Genomic DNA, 18369 nt, shown 5'->3' on the forward strand with positions numbered 1-18369 from the left:
TTTTTTGCCGGACTTCCCAAATAATAATAACAACAGGAATATAGCTAGCTCTAAGTGTTAACCCCTGCCAGGCTCTGTTCTGAGCACTTCATTTGTATCAATTTCTTTTAACCATCCCCAAAGCACCCTAAGGAACAGGGAGGTTAAGTGAACCAGCCCGCTTGATGAAACTGAGGCTCAGAAGCATGGTGGCTTACTATTGATCGACCTTATGATCACTGTGATAGTGGTTGCCAAGCGAAGTTTGAACCCAGACAGCCTGGATCCAGAGGCTGCCCTCCTAGATCCCAGTTATTCGCCACTCTGACAAAGTCATGGCTAAGTAGTGTAGGGTGCTTTGGGAACACAAGAAAATGGCTACATCCAGTTGGAGTAACCGGTTACTGAAGATTCCCAAGAGCAGGTGATGCTTGGGCATAAGTAGCAATTGGCTGGATAGACGAGTTCTCAGATTGGCTCTAGAATGCCTCCCTGGAGGATGCGGGTCTGTGTGTCCTTCAGACTGGCCTCCCTGTTCCTTGCTTCTCCCTAGCAAGTAGGAATTCTGTAATAAGAAGCCATGATCTCTGGTGAAAGCTGAGGTACAGATATTTAATCGAGACCAGATCTCCATAGACGTAAACATCAAATAAACAGATAAAGAGATTGGCAATGGCACCTAGACTTCAGTGGTGAACATGACACAGTCTACACAAGTTGAAATATGATGTACACCTGAAATTTATATAATTTTATAAACCAATGTGACCTCAATAAAAAATAAAGAGAGAAATTGGCAATCTTTTGTGGAAATTAAAGACCTGAATCACAACTTTGGCCTGGATGAATCTCAATCTGTCCAAGGACACAGCTGATCTGAGGTGTTGCTTCTTTCTGATCCTATTCTGCAATTTTTCTCCTGCCCTACACTGCCCTGACCATGTCTTACACACTCTCATCACTAAGATTACAGTTCTCCCTTCCTGACAACCAAAAAGGCATTACAACAGTCACTTTAAGTGACAAACTGATCAAAAGATGTACCTGAATGCGCCTCCATAAGTGTAAACAAATGCTCTTTCCAGGTGTGTGCAGCCACAGCCTCTCAGTGCCCTGTGGTTTGGTTTCCAGGGGAACGCAGAACCATCGTGTCCTGCACGCAGATTGTTAATAAGACCACGACTCTGGTGAATGACAGTGATTGCCCTCAAGCAAGCCGTCCAGAGCCCCAAGTCCGAAGGTGCAATTCACACCCATGTCAGTCACGGTAAGGAGCTGGTTTCTCAAGCTTGGACCTGCCAGAGTAGGGGCAGAAGGCCTTTGAACGGGGGAAGAGAGGGGGACACACAGTTAATACCACAGTACTGCTCTGTGCCACGTTCTGTTGTTATTGCTGAGTGATTTCTGATTGCTTGAAATACCGAATTTCTGGCTACTAAGCCAGAAGTCTGATGGAAATGTACAATCTTAGCTGGAAGGTGTCTCATAGATCATTAAGAACGTCTCATGGACTAAAAAATGGCTGTTGTCACACACTTTCAACTGGTACGTGTCAACTCCCCCAAGTTACTTTGTCTTGGAGGAAAAGAAAATCACTATCAGAGTGTGGATGCCCGTGAGTAAGTGCACGGAGGTTAGTGTTTGGGGCTGGCCTGTTTCTGTGGCTGAAATTAACGCCAGTGAGTACAGGTCTTGGTGTTTATTGTTTGGAATCCATCAGAGCTTCTGTTCCCAACCCCAACTTTCACGGTCATGTTACTCACGCGCTCTGAAGTGAATTCTCTTGGCCGTCAGCCTAGGTGAAGTGTGTGAAACGTGTTCATCAGCTAAGCATTCTTATTTCCAGTCATTTTAATAGGAGTTTGCATGGTACTAGGACTCTGTTACATTATGTGATATCACCCCTGGTCTCCCAATCTCCTCTGGCTTGAGGTGCCTGGTTTTTGTTTTGTGGGTCTGTGCATCAGGTTAAGGTGTGTTTAACTTTTTTAACTAGACTGGACTTTTGACATGGCAGTTTTTGGGGTTCCTTAAGCTCAACTTATGCCACGTGCCTGTGCAAAAGTTTCACAAAGCATTTGGGTTTTGAACCCAACCCCCTTTGCTTTGTTGAACTGGTAAATGTGTGTGAGTTAGAAAAGGCAGGAGGGGAAGCAAGAGGCTGAGCCTTGTTTCATTGATTGTATGTGGTCCTTGGCAAATTAAGAATGAAATTTACCCCAGCGTTGAAGGCCATGAGGAAGAGCTCACTTCGGGAATTCTTCTTGAGCATCTTGGGTATGAGCAGCCATCCCACAATCCCATCAACTGATCAATCAATTAATCAGTTACATACACATGGGGCCAAAGAAGGAAGGACTTGCCACTGTGGAGACTCAAATACTGTACAAGCCACAATCTCTTCTCCTTAAAGCGGAGACAGCCTGGCTCTTGTGACGTGATTAGAAGGTAGGGTAAGTGTATCGAGAGGAGGAGAGGTCAGCTGGGCTCAAGGGCATGATTGAGCAAGAAATATCTTAAGGGGATCTATTCAAGAATCATATTATGAAACCATTATGTTTTCAAACTGTTTTAGTATCAAAATATGTTTTAAATTATGTGCAGAAACAAAATATATGAAACATGAAATCAGAGCTGCTCTGATTGAATTGAGACACATATATGACAGCGAAGAGTAGCCCAATGCACTCTGCCTCCCCTCATCTCATAGTAGGCCCACGACATCTCTGCAGAATTCCAAGGAATAAAGTATAAAGACCATCAGTCAGTGATTCTGCTTCCTGTAATGATGGAGTGGCTTGTTTTGGACCAACCCTCAATATTCTTCCAGAATCATACTCTAGAGCTGTACTGATCAATATGGTAACCACTAGCTAGTCCAAACTGAGATGTGCTGTAAAAGTAAAACACATACCAGATTGCAAAGATTTAGTATGGAAAGAGATTATAAAATATCTTAATAAATTTTGTTATTGATTATACATTGAAATACTTATATTTTGGATACATTGGGTCAAAGAAAATATATTATTACAGTTAAATTCACCTGTTTCTTTTTACTTTAATGTGGATACCGGAAAATTAAAATTACTTAGGTGGCTCACATTTTGTTTCTATCGAATAGCACTGCTATAGATTAAGACAATGTTCACAATGTTCAGGATACAATCTAAAATTATTAGACATACAAAGAAACAGAAAAAAGTAGCCCATACTCACAAGAGAAGGCAATTAATAGAAACTGAATCCAAGATGATACATGTGTTGGGATTAGCGCACAAGAATTTCAAAGCAGCTATTATAATTATGCCCAAAGACATAAGGAAAAATATGGTCATAATCAACACATAAGAAATCTCAGCAGAAAAAAAGAGACACTAAAAAAGAAACAAATTTTATGACTGAAAAATGCAATATCTTAAATTTTTAAAATTCATTCAGTGAGTCTAACAGCAGATTGGAGATGACAAAAGAAAGATCAGTGAACTTGAAGATAGAAGAATAGAAATTATCCGATCTGGAAAATGGAAAGAAAAGATTGTTGACAATGACAGAGACTCAGTGACCTGTGGAATAATATCAAGAATTCTAACATAAGTGTAATTGGAGTCACAGAAGGAGAGGAGAGGGAGAATGGAGAAGAAAATAATCATTGAAGAAACAATAACTAAAAATTTCCCAGATTTAGTGAAAGATAGAGGTAATCAGGTTACATCTTGAGTATTTCAACTGAATTCCAGGTGAATTCAAAGCTCCAATGACAAAGCCCTCTGATCATTATACCAAGTGGGCCAGCGTAGCACATTTGTGATTTTGCTACCCACAGATCTTGTAGGGGGGATGCCAATGTGCTGCAAAACTCTCACCAGAAGATCATGTAGCAAAACACCCACAAAAAAGGTCACGTAAACAAGCATGCGGTAACAAAGATGCCAACTCTCTAAATTTGTCCTATGGAGAAGCTCTAAGCTGGGATAAAGAACATCGAGTATGTGTGTGTGGCTCCAGAATGCTCACAGAGTCATTGTGGTCTGACAGATCGCAGTCCCACAGTCTTGCCGTGTTTGAACACAAGTTCAAGACAAACACACTTTAGACTGAAAGTAACTTCAGAAGCACATTCTTAGTATCACCTTAGAACAAGAGTCAGCAAACTTTTCTGTAAAGGGCTAGATCGTAAATATTTTTGGCTTTGCAGGCCACAGACAGTCTCTGATGTCTGTTTTTCTTTTGTTTTGTATCTTTTAAAAATGTAAAGACCATTTTTAGCTCCTGTGCTATACAAAAACAATCTACAGGCCAGACTTGGCCCCTGAGCCCTGCCTTAGATTGTTACTTACCCTCGTTTTGCCCACTGAGATGTTGGGACTGCAACCTCAGCGTGAGCCTGAGCTCTGAAGGTACCACCTCAGGGAATGCATTCTCATGTGATTGCAAAGGAGGGCACATTATTATACTGAGTTACTTTTTGTTGCCCTTGTTCCAGACTCTTGTTAAAAGCATCCAGCACAGGGCTGAGCATGTTGCACAGCTTCAGTAATTTCATTCATTCAACATGTATTTATTGAGCACCTACCATTCACTAGATCCTGTTCAAGGAACCAAGGTGTTTAGAGGTGAGAAAGACAGACAGGCCTTTGCTCTCATGTAACTGGATAAATACTAGGTTTCTTCCTACCACTCTCCATCTGTCCCACCCCCTTCCATTCTTACCTGACTCTGTAAAATCATGTGGATCAGACTTAAAAAATGAGTGTTATTTCCAAAAGCAGAGGGGAAAATAAAATTGATAAAAGAGAACACAGCACTTGAAATTTACCTCAGAGCCTAGAAAAGAAATGCCTGGATGTCTGCTCTAGGCTGGTTTTATTTGTTGGTTTGTTTATTTGGACCGTGTGACTTTGTACAGTTTCTTTCTTTTTTTTTTTTTTTTTTTAAAGATTAGCACCTGGACTAACAACTGTTGCCAATCTTTTTTTTTTCCCCTGCTTTATCTCCCCAAACCCTCCCATACATAGTTGTATATCTTAGTTGCAGGTCCTTCTAGTTGTGGGATGTGGGACGCCACCTCAACGTGGCCTGACGAGCGGTGCCATGTCCGCGCCCAGGATCTGAACCCTGGGCCGCCGCAGCAGAGCGTGCGAACTTACCACTTGGCCATGGAGCCGGCCCCTGTACTGTTTCTTAAAGTGGACACATGAAAGTGAAGTGTGACGGCTTATCACAGAGTATTTATTATTTGGCTAAAGAAATGTGTGATCTGATGGTAGATTTTAAAACTCCTGCAAATCCTGGTTTTTGTACACACACACACACAATATACATACATACATACGTATGTGTATATATATACATACATACATACATATGTGTGTGTGTATATATATATATACACATGCATACATACATACATACACACACACATATTATGCTCAGATATTATACATATTGTTGTTAGTGCCCTGGAGTCGATTCCAATTCCTAGCAACTCCATGTACAGCAGAACAGAACCCTGCACGGTCTTATTGCACCATCCTCTCACCTTCCAGCACTACTGCAGACAATGTTCTGCTGCTATTCATAGGATTTTCATGGCCAGTTCTTTTGGAAGTTGGTGGCCAGATCCTTCTTCCTAGTCTTAGTCTGGAAGCTCCACTGAAACGTGTCCACCATAGGTGACCCTGCTGGCATTTGAAATACCGGTGGCATAGCTTTCAGCATCACAGCAACACACAGCTGCCACAGTATGACAACTGACAGATGGATGGTGTCTTTCCTGACCAGGAAGCAAACCTGGGCCGTGAGTGTAATAGCACTGAATCTTAACCACTGGACCACCAGGGCTGGCTAATCTGTATACACATGCACACTCACACGCACACATTTGGACACTAAAACTTGAATTATTGTATAGCATGATCTAGTTATCATGAGTCTTTCTTAAGAACATATAGTAATATGGACTTAGGCTAATAAGTGAAGAAAAGTGAAGATGTTGACCTTATAAAATGAGTGCTAGAGAACCAGAAAGAGATTTAGTCCATAAGTAAGAACTGAACTTGGATAAGTGAGGTATGGTTTGGAGGTATGTAAGGTCTGGAGAAAAAATGCCTGCTTCACGTGGGGTAGGCATGATTGGAGGACAGACCTTATAACCTGGAAGAAAAGCCCAAGAACCCTATGGTGCAAACTTTCTTAAAGAAGGCAGAATGCAACCCACTGTTGAATCTGGCAAGGTGAAAGAGCCTTTCTATATTATTGTTACTCTTTGACCTTTAAAACAACAGAGACGTTTGTCTTTTTCCTTTATATTTTCTTTTATTTCCCCTGATCTCCCTTTAATTTTCTTCAACCCTCTTTTTCCATCAAGTTCCAGACAATTTCCTTTACCTTCCCAACTGCACACCATTAGCACCTCTTTATTCTAATCCTGCTCCTAGCTGTGTGGACACCTCTTCCAAATCCTGCCATAACCATATGGAATCTGGACTCTGACACACAGGGTAGATGGCCTCTCTCCAGCATCTTGCACACCAACACAAACACATCGGCAAACCTGGCCCTGACATTGGCAGGAGAGGCAGAAATCACAGATCAGCTCAGCTGTTATGACTGTGGCCAGCAGCCTTCACCTTGCTGACCACAGTCTGCAGGGAAGAGGCCCCACCATCATCTGGCTTCTAAAGAGCAACCCCCTTCAGGAGCTGCCTTAAGGAGCTGTATGCCAGCTCCTTAAGACCCAGCCCCAGATAATCCTGGAGCAAGGAGGTGGGATATGACGGGGAGATGGGCTCATTCTGGAGCACATAGCTCATGCTGCACCAGATTTAATATTTTTGCAATCTTTTAGAGATTTTGACCACTTGAAAAGGCCATTCCAAGCTATTAGACATTTCCCTGTAGTATTTATGATTTGAACTTCTTCCCAGGCAGTACATGTTGTACTGTGCATCAAATTAGGCTGATTCAGAAAAGAATATTCAACATCTTACTGGCAATTGAATTGAATACTCATCTGCAAGGAAGTGTATTTGGATTTTAAATTTATCCTCTTTACTCAATTATCTTAACCAAATTTGCCCTGTTTTGGGTAAAATTGAATGGATTCCCTCATGTTTTTATAAAAGCATGTTCCCTGTATGTTTGTGTGTATGTGTGTGATCATGACTTAAGAATGAAGCCTGGAACATGTGGATCTTTAGGGTACAGCCAAGATCTGAAGAGATACCATTGTTTAATCCATTTGTAGCTGGTCTGAAACTTAAGGACTTTCTTTCCTGCTTTCCTCTAAAATAAAATAGGTAAATCTAGTTGTGAATAGCACCATTGGTCTACTCCATGCCTTACTGATGGTATATGAACAATGAGGAGACATTTACATTAGTTGAATTCCAGAACTTTCTTCTGACACTACCCAAATTTTTTAAGTTAAATAGTAAAAGTTCTGAAGCCTTTACTTATTTATCTAAATTAGGAAACATTCCAGATGGAGAAAGAGAAAGCATTTCAGAATGTTGTCTTGAATTAGAAAATTCTGGTTTTTTCTTTTCCTCCATACTTAACCCTTTAATCATTTGAACATCCCTCCCTTAGATCATTACAGAGGACAAGAGAATTCCCAGATACCAGTTTCACACTTAACAGGATTCTTCTGTTGAGAAATGCTTTGCCTGTAGACCCTGGGACCCATTAAGAGGTCCTTCTCTCTTCCTGACTTTGCTGAGTAATAAAATATGAAAAGCATTGAGCACTTGATGTTTGCATTTGTTTTTTATGTGACAATTATGGGAAAGGAACAGTAAATGGAAAAGGTGAAACTCAGTCTGCGGAATAAAAACAATCAAGATTACGAAGTGATCCATCAGAAATGAAAGGGAAGTGTATGTTATCCAGGTTGTAGAAGAGATATCAGATCATAGAAGGAATGGCTCTTCAGTGAGGGTGGACAATGAAGAAGTCCTAACTTGTAATGTCTCTAGGGATATTTCAGAAATGAGCTTAGGATGTGCTTGGTGGCAGCCTTGCAGGATAGTTTCTTCCCCTTGGGTGCTAATGAAGGTCACTCCTGGCAGAGTTCTGCACTGGCTGACACTCTTACAGGAATGAACAGTCCATAGATAGCAATTTGTCCTAGGGATGGATCATTTTTTTCTCCTTACAGGTACATATTTATATATAAAGACATTGAAAGTAAAAAGATGGAAAAAGATATACCATTCAGACATAAAACATAAAAAAAGCAGGAGTGCCTATAAAAATATCAGACGAAATAGATTTTAAAACAAAAAGTCACTAGAGATTAAAAAGGAACATTTTATAATGATAAAAGGACAATTCATCAGTTATAAACATGTGTACCTAACAACACAGCCCTAAAATACAGAAAAATTTAACAGAATGAAAAGAGGAATAGAATAGACTGTTCAGCAATAAAAGTTAGACACTTTAATACCCAACTTTCAAAAGGGATTTTTAAAACTAGGAAGACCAAAAGGAAATATAAGACTTGAACAACACTATAACCCAACTAGACTTAATAGATGTCTATAGAACATTCCACCCAACAACAGCAGAATATATATTCTTCTCATTTGCACATGAAGCATTCTTCATATGCCTATTGACTATATTCTAGGCCATTAAATGAGCCTCGGCCAATGTAAAAGGACTGAAATGATACAAAGTATACTCTTCAACCACAATGGAATAAAATTAGAAATCAACAACAGAAAGAAATTTTGGAATTTCACAATTACATGAAAATTAAACAAAACACTTCCTAGATAACCAATGGGTCAAAGAGAAATCAGAAGCAAATTTAGAAAATACCTTGACAGGTATGAAAGTGACACAACATGCCAAAGCTTAAGGAATGCAGGTAAAGCAGCCCTCAGGGGGGAATTTATAGCTGTAAACACCTATTTTAAAAAAGAAGAAATATTTCAAATCAATTACTAACCTTCCACATTAAGACACTGGAAAAGAAGAGCAACTAAAACTAAAGCAAGCAGAAAGAAGGAAATAATAAATATTAGAGCAGAAATTAATGAAACAGGGAATAGAAAAATAAGGGAAACCAAAAGTTGACTATATCAAGAGAACAAAAAAATTGACAAACTTAGCTAGATCAACCAAGAAAAAAGTGAAAGAAGACGCAAATTACTAAAATCAGAAATGAAAGAGGGGACATTACTACAGACCTTGCAGAAAAAAACAAGATTGTAAAGGAATACTGTGAACAATTGTATACCAATGAACTGTATGCCGATAAATTAGATAACTAACATGAAATGGACGAATTCTTAGAAAGATGCAAACTACCAAAACTGAATAAAGAGGAAATAGAAATATTAACAGAACTATAACAAGTAAAGAGATTGAATTACTAATCAAAGAACTTCCCACAAAGAAAAGCCCAGGACCAGGAGCCTTCACTTGTGAACTCTAACAAGGATTTAAAGCAAAATTAACTCAATTCTTCACAAACTCTCCCCAAAAAAGAGAGGGACTATTTCTAAACTCATTCTATGAGGTCGGTATTACCCTGATACTAAAACAAAACAAAGACATCACAAGAAAGAAATACTAGAAACCGATATCTCTTATGAATATTGATGCAAAAATCTTCAACAAAATACAAGCAAACTGAATGTAGCAACATATAAAAGGATTATACATAATGACCAAGTGGAACTTATCCCAAGAATGCAAGATTGGCTTATCATCTGAAAATCAATTACTGTAATACACTATATCAATAAAATACTTTTTAAAAAACAACATGATCATCTCAATGGACACAGAAAAAGACTTCGACAAAATCCATGACCCTTTTATGATAAAAAGACTCAACAAACTATGATTGAAAAAGAACTTCCTCAACTTGATAAAGGGCATCTACAAAAGTCCACATCATATTTAATGATGAAAGACTGAATGACTTCATGCTAAGATCAAGAATAAGACACAATATCTATTCTTGCCACTTATATTCAACTAGTGGTTCTATTGTATTGGAGATTCTTGCCAGGGCATTTAGACAAGAAAATGAAATAAAAAGTATCTATATTGAAAGTGAAGAAGTAAAACTATCTCTATTTGCAGGTGAATGATCTTGTACATAGGAAATTCTAAGGATTCCACTAAAAAACTATTAGAACTAATAAATACAAGATTGCAAGATACAAGATCAACAAACAAAAATCAGTTGTATTTCTATACAGTAGTAATGAACTAGCCAAACATGAAGTTAAGAAAACAATTCTATTTACAATAGCATCAAAAAGAATAGAATATTTAGGAATAATTACAAAAGAAGTGCAAAACTCATACTCGGTAAACTTCAGAACATGTTAAAACAAATTTTAAAAGATCTCAATAAGTAGAAAGATATCCCATGTTCATGGATCAGAATCCTTAATGCTTTTAAGATGGCAATACTCCACAAATTGCTCTTCAGATTCAATGCAGTCTCTGTCAAAATTCCAGCTGTGTTTATTGTACAAATGGACAAGCTGATCCTAAAATTAAAATGGAATTGCAAAGGGCCCAAATATCAAAACAATCTTAAAAAAGAGGAACAAAGTTGGAGGGCTCACAATTCCTGATTTCAGAACTTACTACAAAGCTACAGTAATCAAGCCAGTGTGATACTGAAATAAGATAGATGTATGGAATATAACTGAGAGTCCATAAATAAACCCATATGTTTTGAGGCAACTGATTGTTGATAAGGTTGCCAAGAGCATTCAGTGAGGAAAGAACAGTCTTCAACAATTGGTATTATGACAACTGAATATCCACATGCAGAAGAATAAAGTTGGACACATACCTCAGACCATATACGAAAAGTAGTTCAAAATGGATCAAATACCTTAAGAGCTAAATGTATAAAATTCTTAGAAGAAAACAGAAAAAAAGCTATATGACCTTGGATTTGGCAATGATTTCTTAGATATAAAAGCAAAAGTACAAGCAACAAAAGAAAAAAAATAGATAAATTGGGCTTCATCAAAATTATATGTGCTTCAGAAGACATTATCAAGAAAATAAGAAGACAACCGACAGAATGGAAGGAAATATTTTCAAATCATTTAACTGATAAGAGACCTATCTCTAGACTATATAAAGAACTATTCCAACTCAATAATAAAGTGACATATAATCCGGTTATAAATGAAGCAAAGGATCTGAGTAGACATTTCTCCAAAGATAGACAAATATCCAATAAGCACAGAAATATATGCTCAATGTGATGAGTCATCAGGGAAATACAAATCAAAACCATAAGGAAATACGCTTCACACTCACTAGGATGGCTAGTTTTTAAAACGGCCGATAATAAGAACTGTTGAGGAGGATATGGAGAAATCAGAACGCTCATACACTGGGTGGGAATGTTAAATGGTGCAGCCACTTTTAAAAATAGTCTGGCTGTTCCTCAAAAAGTTAGACATTGAGTTAACATTTGACACGATAATTCCACTCCTAGCTATATAAAGAATAATGAAAACATGTCCACGCAAGAACTTGTACACACATGTTGACAGCATCATTATTTATAATAGCCAAAAGGTAGAAACATGGCAAATGTTCATCTACTAAAGAATGGACAAAGAAATGTGATATATCCATACAATAGAATCTTATACAGCCTTTAAAAGGAACAAAGCACTGACACGTGCTACAACATGTATGAACCTTGAAACATTATGCGAAGTGAAAGAGACCTGACATTACAGGCCACATATCATAGACTTCCATTTATATGAAATATTCATAAGAGGCAAACCCAAAGAGACCAAAAGCAGATGGGTGGTTGCCTGGGGCTAAGGAAGAAGTCAGGGGAGGGAATTGGGGGTTGATATCTAAAGTATACAGAGTTTCTTTAGGCATAATAAAACTATTCTAGATTGTGGTAAAAGCCATTAAGTGTATACTTTAACTGGTTGAATTGTGTGGTGTGTGAGCTATGTCTCAATAAAGCTGTTAAAAAATAAACACACAAAGAAGCACACATTTATTATTGCAGGCTCTTGGGGCTCTAAGCAGCAGCCTGCAGGAGGTTCCCATGAGTACAGCGACTGGCAAGCCAGCCCCCTCCCCCAGGACACAGGGGGAGCTTGGGACAGTCAGAGTCTCGGCCGCCATGTCCTAAGTGTCCCCTCTCAAACAAGCATCACTGGATCTTATTTTAGCAGCCACCCTTTTCATGCCAGGGCTGCTTATCTCACCTGTCCTCTCTTACCACAAATTGCCAGCTCTCTCCCTGAGCCTCTGGTTGGGATTCTTGGACACAGAATTGATGAGTGCAGACAGTTGCCGTCCAATTGGTCCTATTTGAGTTGATCTCTCCCCTTGGCTGCCTCCCAGGCCTTCCCGTGTTCTCCACGCCTTTCCTCTGGAGAGGCTTTCTAGAAAGTAAGGTATATGCCCAACATAGTAGCCATTTCCCAGAGACGCTGACAAATGAGGCTGAAAGTCCTTCTCCCCATGCCAGCCATCATCCTTGTAGCCTCACAGAAAAGCCAGCCCCTAGCATCAAATTGGAGGCACCTCCCAGGTAGGCGGGCTGGGTTTGCAATCAGGAGGCAGGGACACCCCTCCCCCCACCACTGGTGTTCTCCATGCCTCTCACTGGCGGGGGGACACAGGGAAGGGGGCTGATGCCTGTATGTCTGAGTGGTGGTTTGTGCATCCATAACATGAAGAGAATAATGATACCATTTGGTAATCCACCTATTTGTTTACTTGGTTGTTTCTTTTTAGTATTTATACCATATACTACCATGTTCCCAAAGGATTTGACATTGCTACTTAATGTCATCCCCCTACCCTATCTACCTCACAGAGTTTAGTACTGGACAGGATGAGAAAGGGCTTTGTAAACTGAAAAGGGAGGCCGGTCTCCAGGACAAGGATCCCCACTCTGGGGTCCTTCTAGACCATGCAGACCCGCCTGTCCTCCTGGTAGCCACAGCTCACCCAAGTCTGTCAAATCCTACCCCAAAAAAAGCCCTGTCCCTCCTTTCTCCTCACCCATGGCACTTCTTCCCGAAATCTCAAAACAGAAATGTCAGGATAAGAATGAGCAAACCTTACACGCTGTTGAGACAATTAAAATAAGAATTTGACAAAAGCTGTGGCCAGGACCCCTTCATACAAAGACAGGATCATTCTTTCCAGAGTGATGTAAATTGCTTAAATAACCAAGCACATCCCTTATGGTAGCATTTTGCATCTGTTCCTCCCTAAGAAACCACCTGAGCCTTTCTAGAAAGACCCCACCTAGGCTGGATCCATAAGCCTTCAGAGGGGCACCAGTGAGAGCCAGCATCTTGGCTCTTGGGTTATTTTGGACCATCTGTGTGCCTGCATGCCTGGCCTTGGCTCGGCCTTGTTGTGCTTTTGAAGACTGAGCTCCCTCAGTACCTTGAGGATCTTCTGTTTACAAACATCTCAATTGTTTGGGGTTTCCCCATGGTGCATAGCATTATTATTCTTGTGCCCCTGGGCACAGGGAGCATTAGCTACGAGATATGCGAGCTTTTCCTATTCCAAGCAACCTCTATGTGCCTACACATTTAGGCTAAGGGACCATTGTATCAAGGGAGAGGTGGAAGGAAGGATTTCTTTGGTGAGCCGGAGACATTGCCCTGAGAGGAAAGAGATTTAACCTCTCTTGTGTGGGAATGAGTTGGTGGGGTCCTTTCCTGAGAGAAGTTTTGATCCTAGAGGAATAAGGAGAACAAGTAGGTGTCAGGCACGTGAGGGAGCAGGATGCAGAGCAGGTGGAGGGAGTCAGCACAGTCTGAAGCCACACTTGGCTCCTTCCTCAGTTCTGCTTGGGACCCTCCCTTAGAGGCTCTTACAGAGTGGCCTAAAATCTAAGGATTTGCAAGTAAAATCGATCAGGCTGCTTGTTAATGTCAACGAAAATAATCCATAACCAATCTATAAATGAAAATTTGGGTGAATTTATTCTGAGCTAAAATGTCAGGACCATGACCAGGGCCTTTCTTCCCGAAGGAAGAAAGGGCACCAAAGAAGGGGGGTGCACAGAGTGGTTATATACCCCCAAAGAGGATGTTTCACATATGATCGAAATGTCCCTTTTACAATAATCTCGAGACTGCTCTGTCAGCACAGCGATTGATGGACACAGCAGGTAGGTCTGCTGTCTCAGTGAACACAGGAGGGCGGCAGGTCTGTTGTCTCGAGCTGGGTGATCACAGGTGAGCTGGGTGGTCAAAGGTGAGCACAGCAATCAGTTCCTAGCCCAAGGAAAGATGCTTATCCTTAAGGAAATGCCAATGTGGGGGGAAGTTGCACCTTTATCTTAAGGCCATTTGTTCTTGCCATAGTAAATGTTTAAAGCAGATATACAATGCATGCTCAATGGCCATGTCATCCCCTTTTGGAAAAACAAAGTCAGGCCGAATTAGGTTTACACCAAATGGCTTCCTCATATACTCCAATATATCCTGTTGCTTGCCATTTCTATTTGTCTTTGGCCAAGGCCACCTATGCCAGTTTGCATACTGGCAATGGTGCGTGACATCGTTTTCTTCATTCCAAGCCCAGCTGTGGTGTTCCCTTCCCCAGGGGCTTCTGGTGCTCTCAAGGTGAGGCTGTGCATCCTGTATCACAGTGCCAAGTGCTGGCCAAGCCCACAAAGGGCAAGTCTTACATGCCTCCCACCAGCCAGCTGGCCAAGCTTCCACCGTTTGTACACAGTAGCATTGATCACAACAACACTTCCCACAACAGGGCCCATGGCAAGTTTAGAGGGAGGAAGGACTCCGTGGTCATGTCAGAAAGGGAAGTGCTGGGTCAAACAGAGCTGCATGGGGCTCATTGCTGCACAGTCCCTCGCCGACACACTTTGAATGTGCCACTGTGAGAACACTGCGATTGTGCTGTTTCCCCAGGAGAAGTTTTATCTTGGAAGCTGACCTTCTTAAATCTTCTAGAAACAGGTGCGCCCGGCAGGAGGTTTGAGGGGCCACCACCCTGCAAGATGAACTGTTCAGGGTGACCCTCTGCCTCCAATGGAAAAGTACACTCAGTCAACCTCTTCCTACCACTGAAGAGACGATCAAGTGTGGTGGGAGGCAGGAGACCACCCCGTTAGCTAATGACATGCTGCAAATGGAACTCCTGCCCCACCAGCCCCCAAGCTGGTCTGAAGCCTTGGCTACAGCATGGAAATGCAAAGGAGGTGACCTGGGACCACCACCTTCCAAAGCTCTTTGGGCCTTATCCTTAGTGAAGCAGAATTCTGGACTCGGAAAATGTGCACATGAAGGTTCTTTGATCCCAGGCAATAGGAAGTGTATCCAAAAATGTACCAAAAGGATAAGAGTATGCAGAAAGGATTTGGAGTAGCTCCCCAAACTGAAGAGACACTGAAAAGCAGGGCTTAGGGAGGGGATCGCAAAGCCAGCTCCAGTGGACAAGCTCTATAGGGCACTGTGAGTACGCTGCCTCTCCTCCAGGAGCTGCTCTGCTCAGAATCCAGGTTCCTGGAGAAGGTCCAATCAGCCTGGCTCTGCTCACATGCTCTCCAGGGTCGTGGCATTGACACTCAAATGAAAGCTGAGACGTTCTCACCAGAGGAAGGAAGACAACGCTGGGCAGGCAAAAACAGCAGACGTGTCCTCCACCCCAAACACGTAGAGACATGCTGATGTCATGATCAAACCGAGACTAGGAAAGACCATCCAACGGACAGTGTCCAGCTAGGATGAGAGCCGGCAGTCTATTAGCAGGCGGGCTACTGTACTGGAAAATTCCTGTGTCCTGGTGAGAGAGGCAGCCCAACGAGAATGTTACTCTTGGATGTGAACTTTCAACATCAGCAGCTGTACAATTCTCAAAGCATGAGAGTTTTTTTCCAAACTCTCAGTGACTGGGTGTGGTACAACCTGTTACCGAACCCGGGCTTCTCCTGGTTATTTTAACCCCCAAATTGTACCAACATAAGCGCCAGCTCCTGGAATGTAACCTGATCAGGTGTGAGGGCTGAAAAGAAATGTCTCTGGGTCCAGTGATCTCATCAGCTGCTGGTTAAACTCTACTCACTTGTCCTTCTGCTTCCCTGCTGAGAATTCAGTTTGTTCCTATAAATCTCAGAGAAACATTTTTTTCTCTCCAAAGAATATTTGGAAAGGAATTTATTGTAAAAGCAAAGAATCTTAAAACTGAGAACTTGTGTTCTTCTTGATGAGATGTAACTTATAGAGGTAGCGGAAACCCAGAGTGAGGCGGGAGTGGGCCAGTCCGTTCCTGCCTTCCCAGCAGTAAGCAGAGAAGGGAGGCAGGGGCTGGGAAGTTGGGGTGGTTACCCTATTTTATAGATGAAGACTTTGAGGTGCTTAGTTGTCAAGTAACTTACCCACAATCATATTGGTGGCAAGTAGAACTCAAACCAAAGTTTTCCAACTTTAAATTAGACATTTTCTACTACACTATTCTCATTTTTAAAATAATACAACCTGCTTCTACCATGGCATGAAAAAGAATCCTTTATGACCAGGACACCTTTAAATAGATGTTCAAAAGTGGGAAAAGAGAAGTCAGCAGATGGCATTGTAGTGGACATCATCTCAGAGCAGGAGTGAGAGGAAGCTGTGGTGGTCCCCTCTCTGAAAGTGAAGCTCACAGCAGCAGTGTGAAGTTTTGAAATTAAACACTAGAGCAATTTTACTAAATGCTACAGCTGATCAGTTTTCTGGCTTGTTCTTAGTGTTATCTGGACCAATGCTGGAAAAGAAAGTACAATTCAGGAATTCAGCCATCTAAGACGAGGGGTTCAGATTGAAGGTGCTTTCCTAGGAAGCCTGTGGATGTGCAGAGTCTCAGGGGGCAGGGAGAGATGCTTGCAGGGGTGCTGTCCTGTGAAGACCAAAACAACTCAGTCTTGACCCCAACGAGTTGTCAGGCTCAGAGAGGCTGGGAGGGACCCTCGCACTCTCTCACTCAGACCCAAGTGAGCAGTGGCACAAGTTACAGGCACTGGACAGGTGAGAGGTTGTCTGTGGCCCAGGTCTGAGATTATCTGGGTAAGAAGTTAAACCTGCCCAATCAAGCAGCAAACCCATAGCCTCTGACACCTCCAGTGTGTCCATTGTGGCCAAACCATGAGCACCTCGGCCAAATGCCGGGTATGGGCAGACACCTCTGTCGCTCCCATTGCAATCATCTATATTGCTCTGTTACTGTTTTATTGTTCCTCTTCTTTTTCTTATTCTCTTCCCCACAAGGACAAGGACCTTGTCAGTGCCCCATTCATTCAACAGGTATTTGTAGAGAACCTACCAGTGTGCCAAGTGGGCACTGGAAACTTGGGTGTGTGGCTCTCTCTCCAGGATCCAGTAGCACCCAGAACCTAGGAGGGCTAGTAAGCCCTTTGAACGGATGAATGGATTATTTAGTGCTGGTGGAGAGAAAGTACCTCAGCCATCCCTGAATTCCTCATTTCCATGGTCAGCAGCATTGCTTTGAAAATGAGGTTTAATTCCAGCACCATGAGCAGTTACCTGCTAGGGGGCAAATGTCTGGCCTGGACAGATGCTCTATTGACAAAAGGGTGGAAGTCTAAGGCTGGTTTGGGCCCCTGGTGTGTGTTTGTCCCCTGGTTAAACCATTCACCTTCCCTCAGTGCAGTCTGTGGTGGGCTTTATCCATGCTATGTCCTGCCCACAGCTCACCTTGACTTGACCTGGACCTGGCTCTGACTTTGACTTGACCCTGACCCCTCCCCATAGCCCTTCCCATTCTGCTTGCTCAGCATCAGTGCTTGCAGTAATCTCTTACATTCTTCCTGCCCCTAGTCATACTTTACCATGGCCTTTATTTAAATAGATATGTTTTAAAGTTAGGAACAAAAGATCATTATATCCTTATTATGTAGAGGCACCAAGGCACACAATTTGTTAGGCTCATTAGTTAATCAGGAAAAGAGCAAAATGCTGTCTCCATATTACTCGGGTGGCCTCGTGTGGGGATTATTGAGATCACGGACTCAGTCAAGACAAGCATGGGTTCAGGACCCAGCGCCACCACTACCTACAGGCAAATTCATGGACAAGTTACCTGATCTCGCCATCTATAAATTGGGAAATTAGAACCTCTCTCATAGAAGTCTTGAGAAGATTAGGTGAAGTAATGCCTGTAAATTCCTGCATACCAAGAAAGCACTCGATGAATGCTAGCCAAAACCATCATCACTGCTCAGCTACAAAACTATATTAATGATAAACATCAGCCAGCTGGTGGTCCCTAGCATTTTATGGGTTATCCATAATTTCTTAAGACACCACACACACACACACTTTTAATACAGTGTATAACTACATAATTGGTCACCCATGCTGGTATTTTCCAGGT

General features: G+C 41.7%; 1 protein-coding gene across 1 annotated transcript in view; it reads left to right on the forward strand.

Moving 5' to 3' along the window:
- The window catches only part of ADAMTS17 (ADAM metallopeptidase with thrombospondin type 1 motif 17), a gene marked incomplete at its 5' end in the record, with an annotated part of 338230 nt that overhangs the window by 270059 nt on the left and 49802 nt on the right, over window positions 1–18369 (forward strand). The window contains one exon of the mRNA XM_046652771.1: window positions 1111–1246. Within this exon, the coding sequence (XP_046508727.1) occupies window positions 1111–1246 (136 nt within the window). The remainder of the gene's footprint in view (window positions 1–1110; window positions 1247–18369) is intronic.

The sequence above is a fragment of the Equus quagga genome, chromosome 2, assembly GCF_021613505.1.
Source record: "Equus quagga isolate Etosha38 chromosome 2, UCLA_HA_Equagga_1.0, whole genome shotgun sequence".
Taxonomy (NCBI): Eukaryota; Metazoa; Chordata; class Mammalia; order Perissodactyla; family Equidae; genus Equus; species Equus quagga.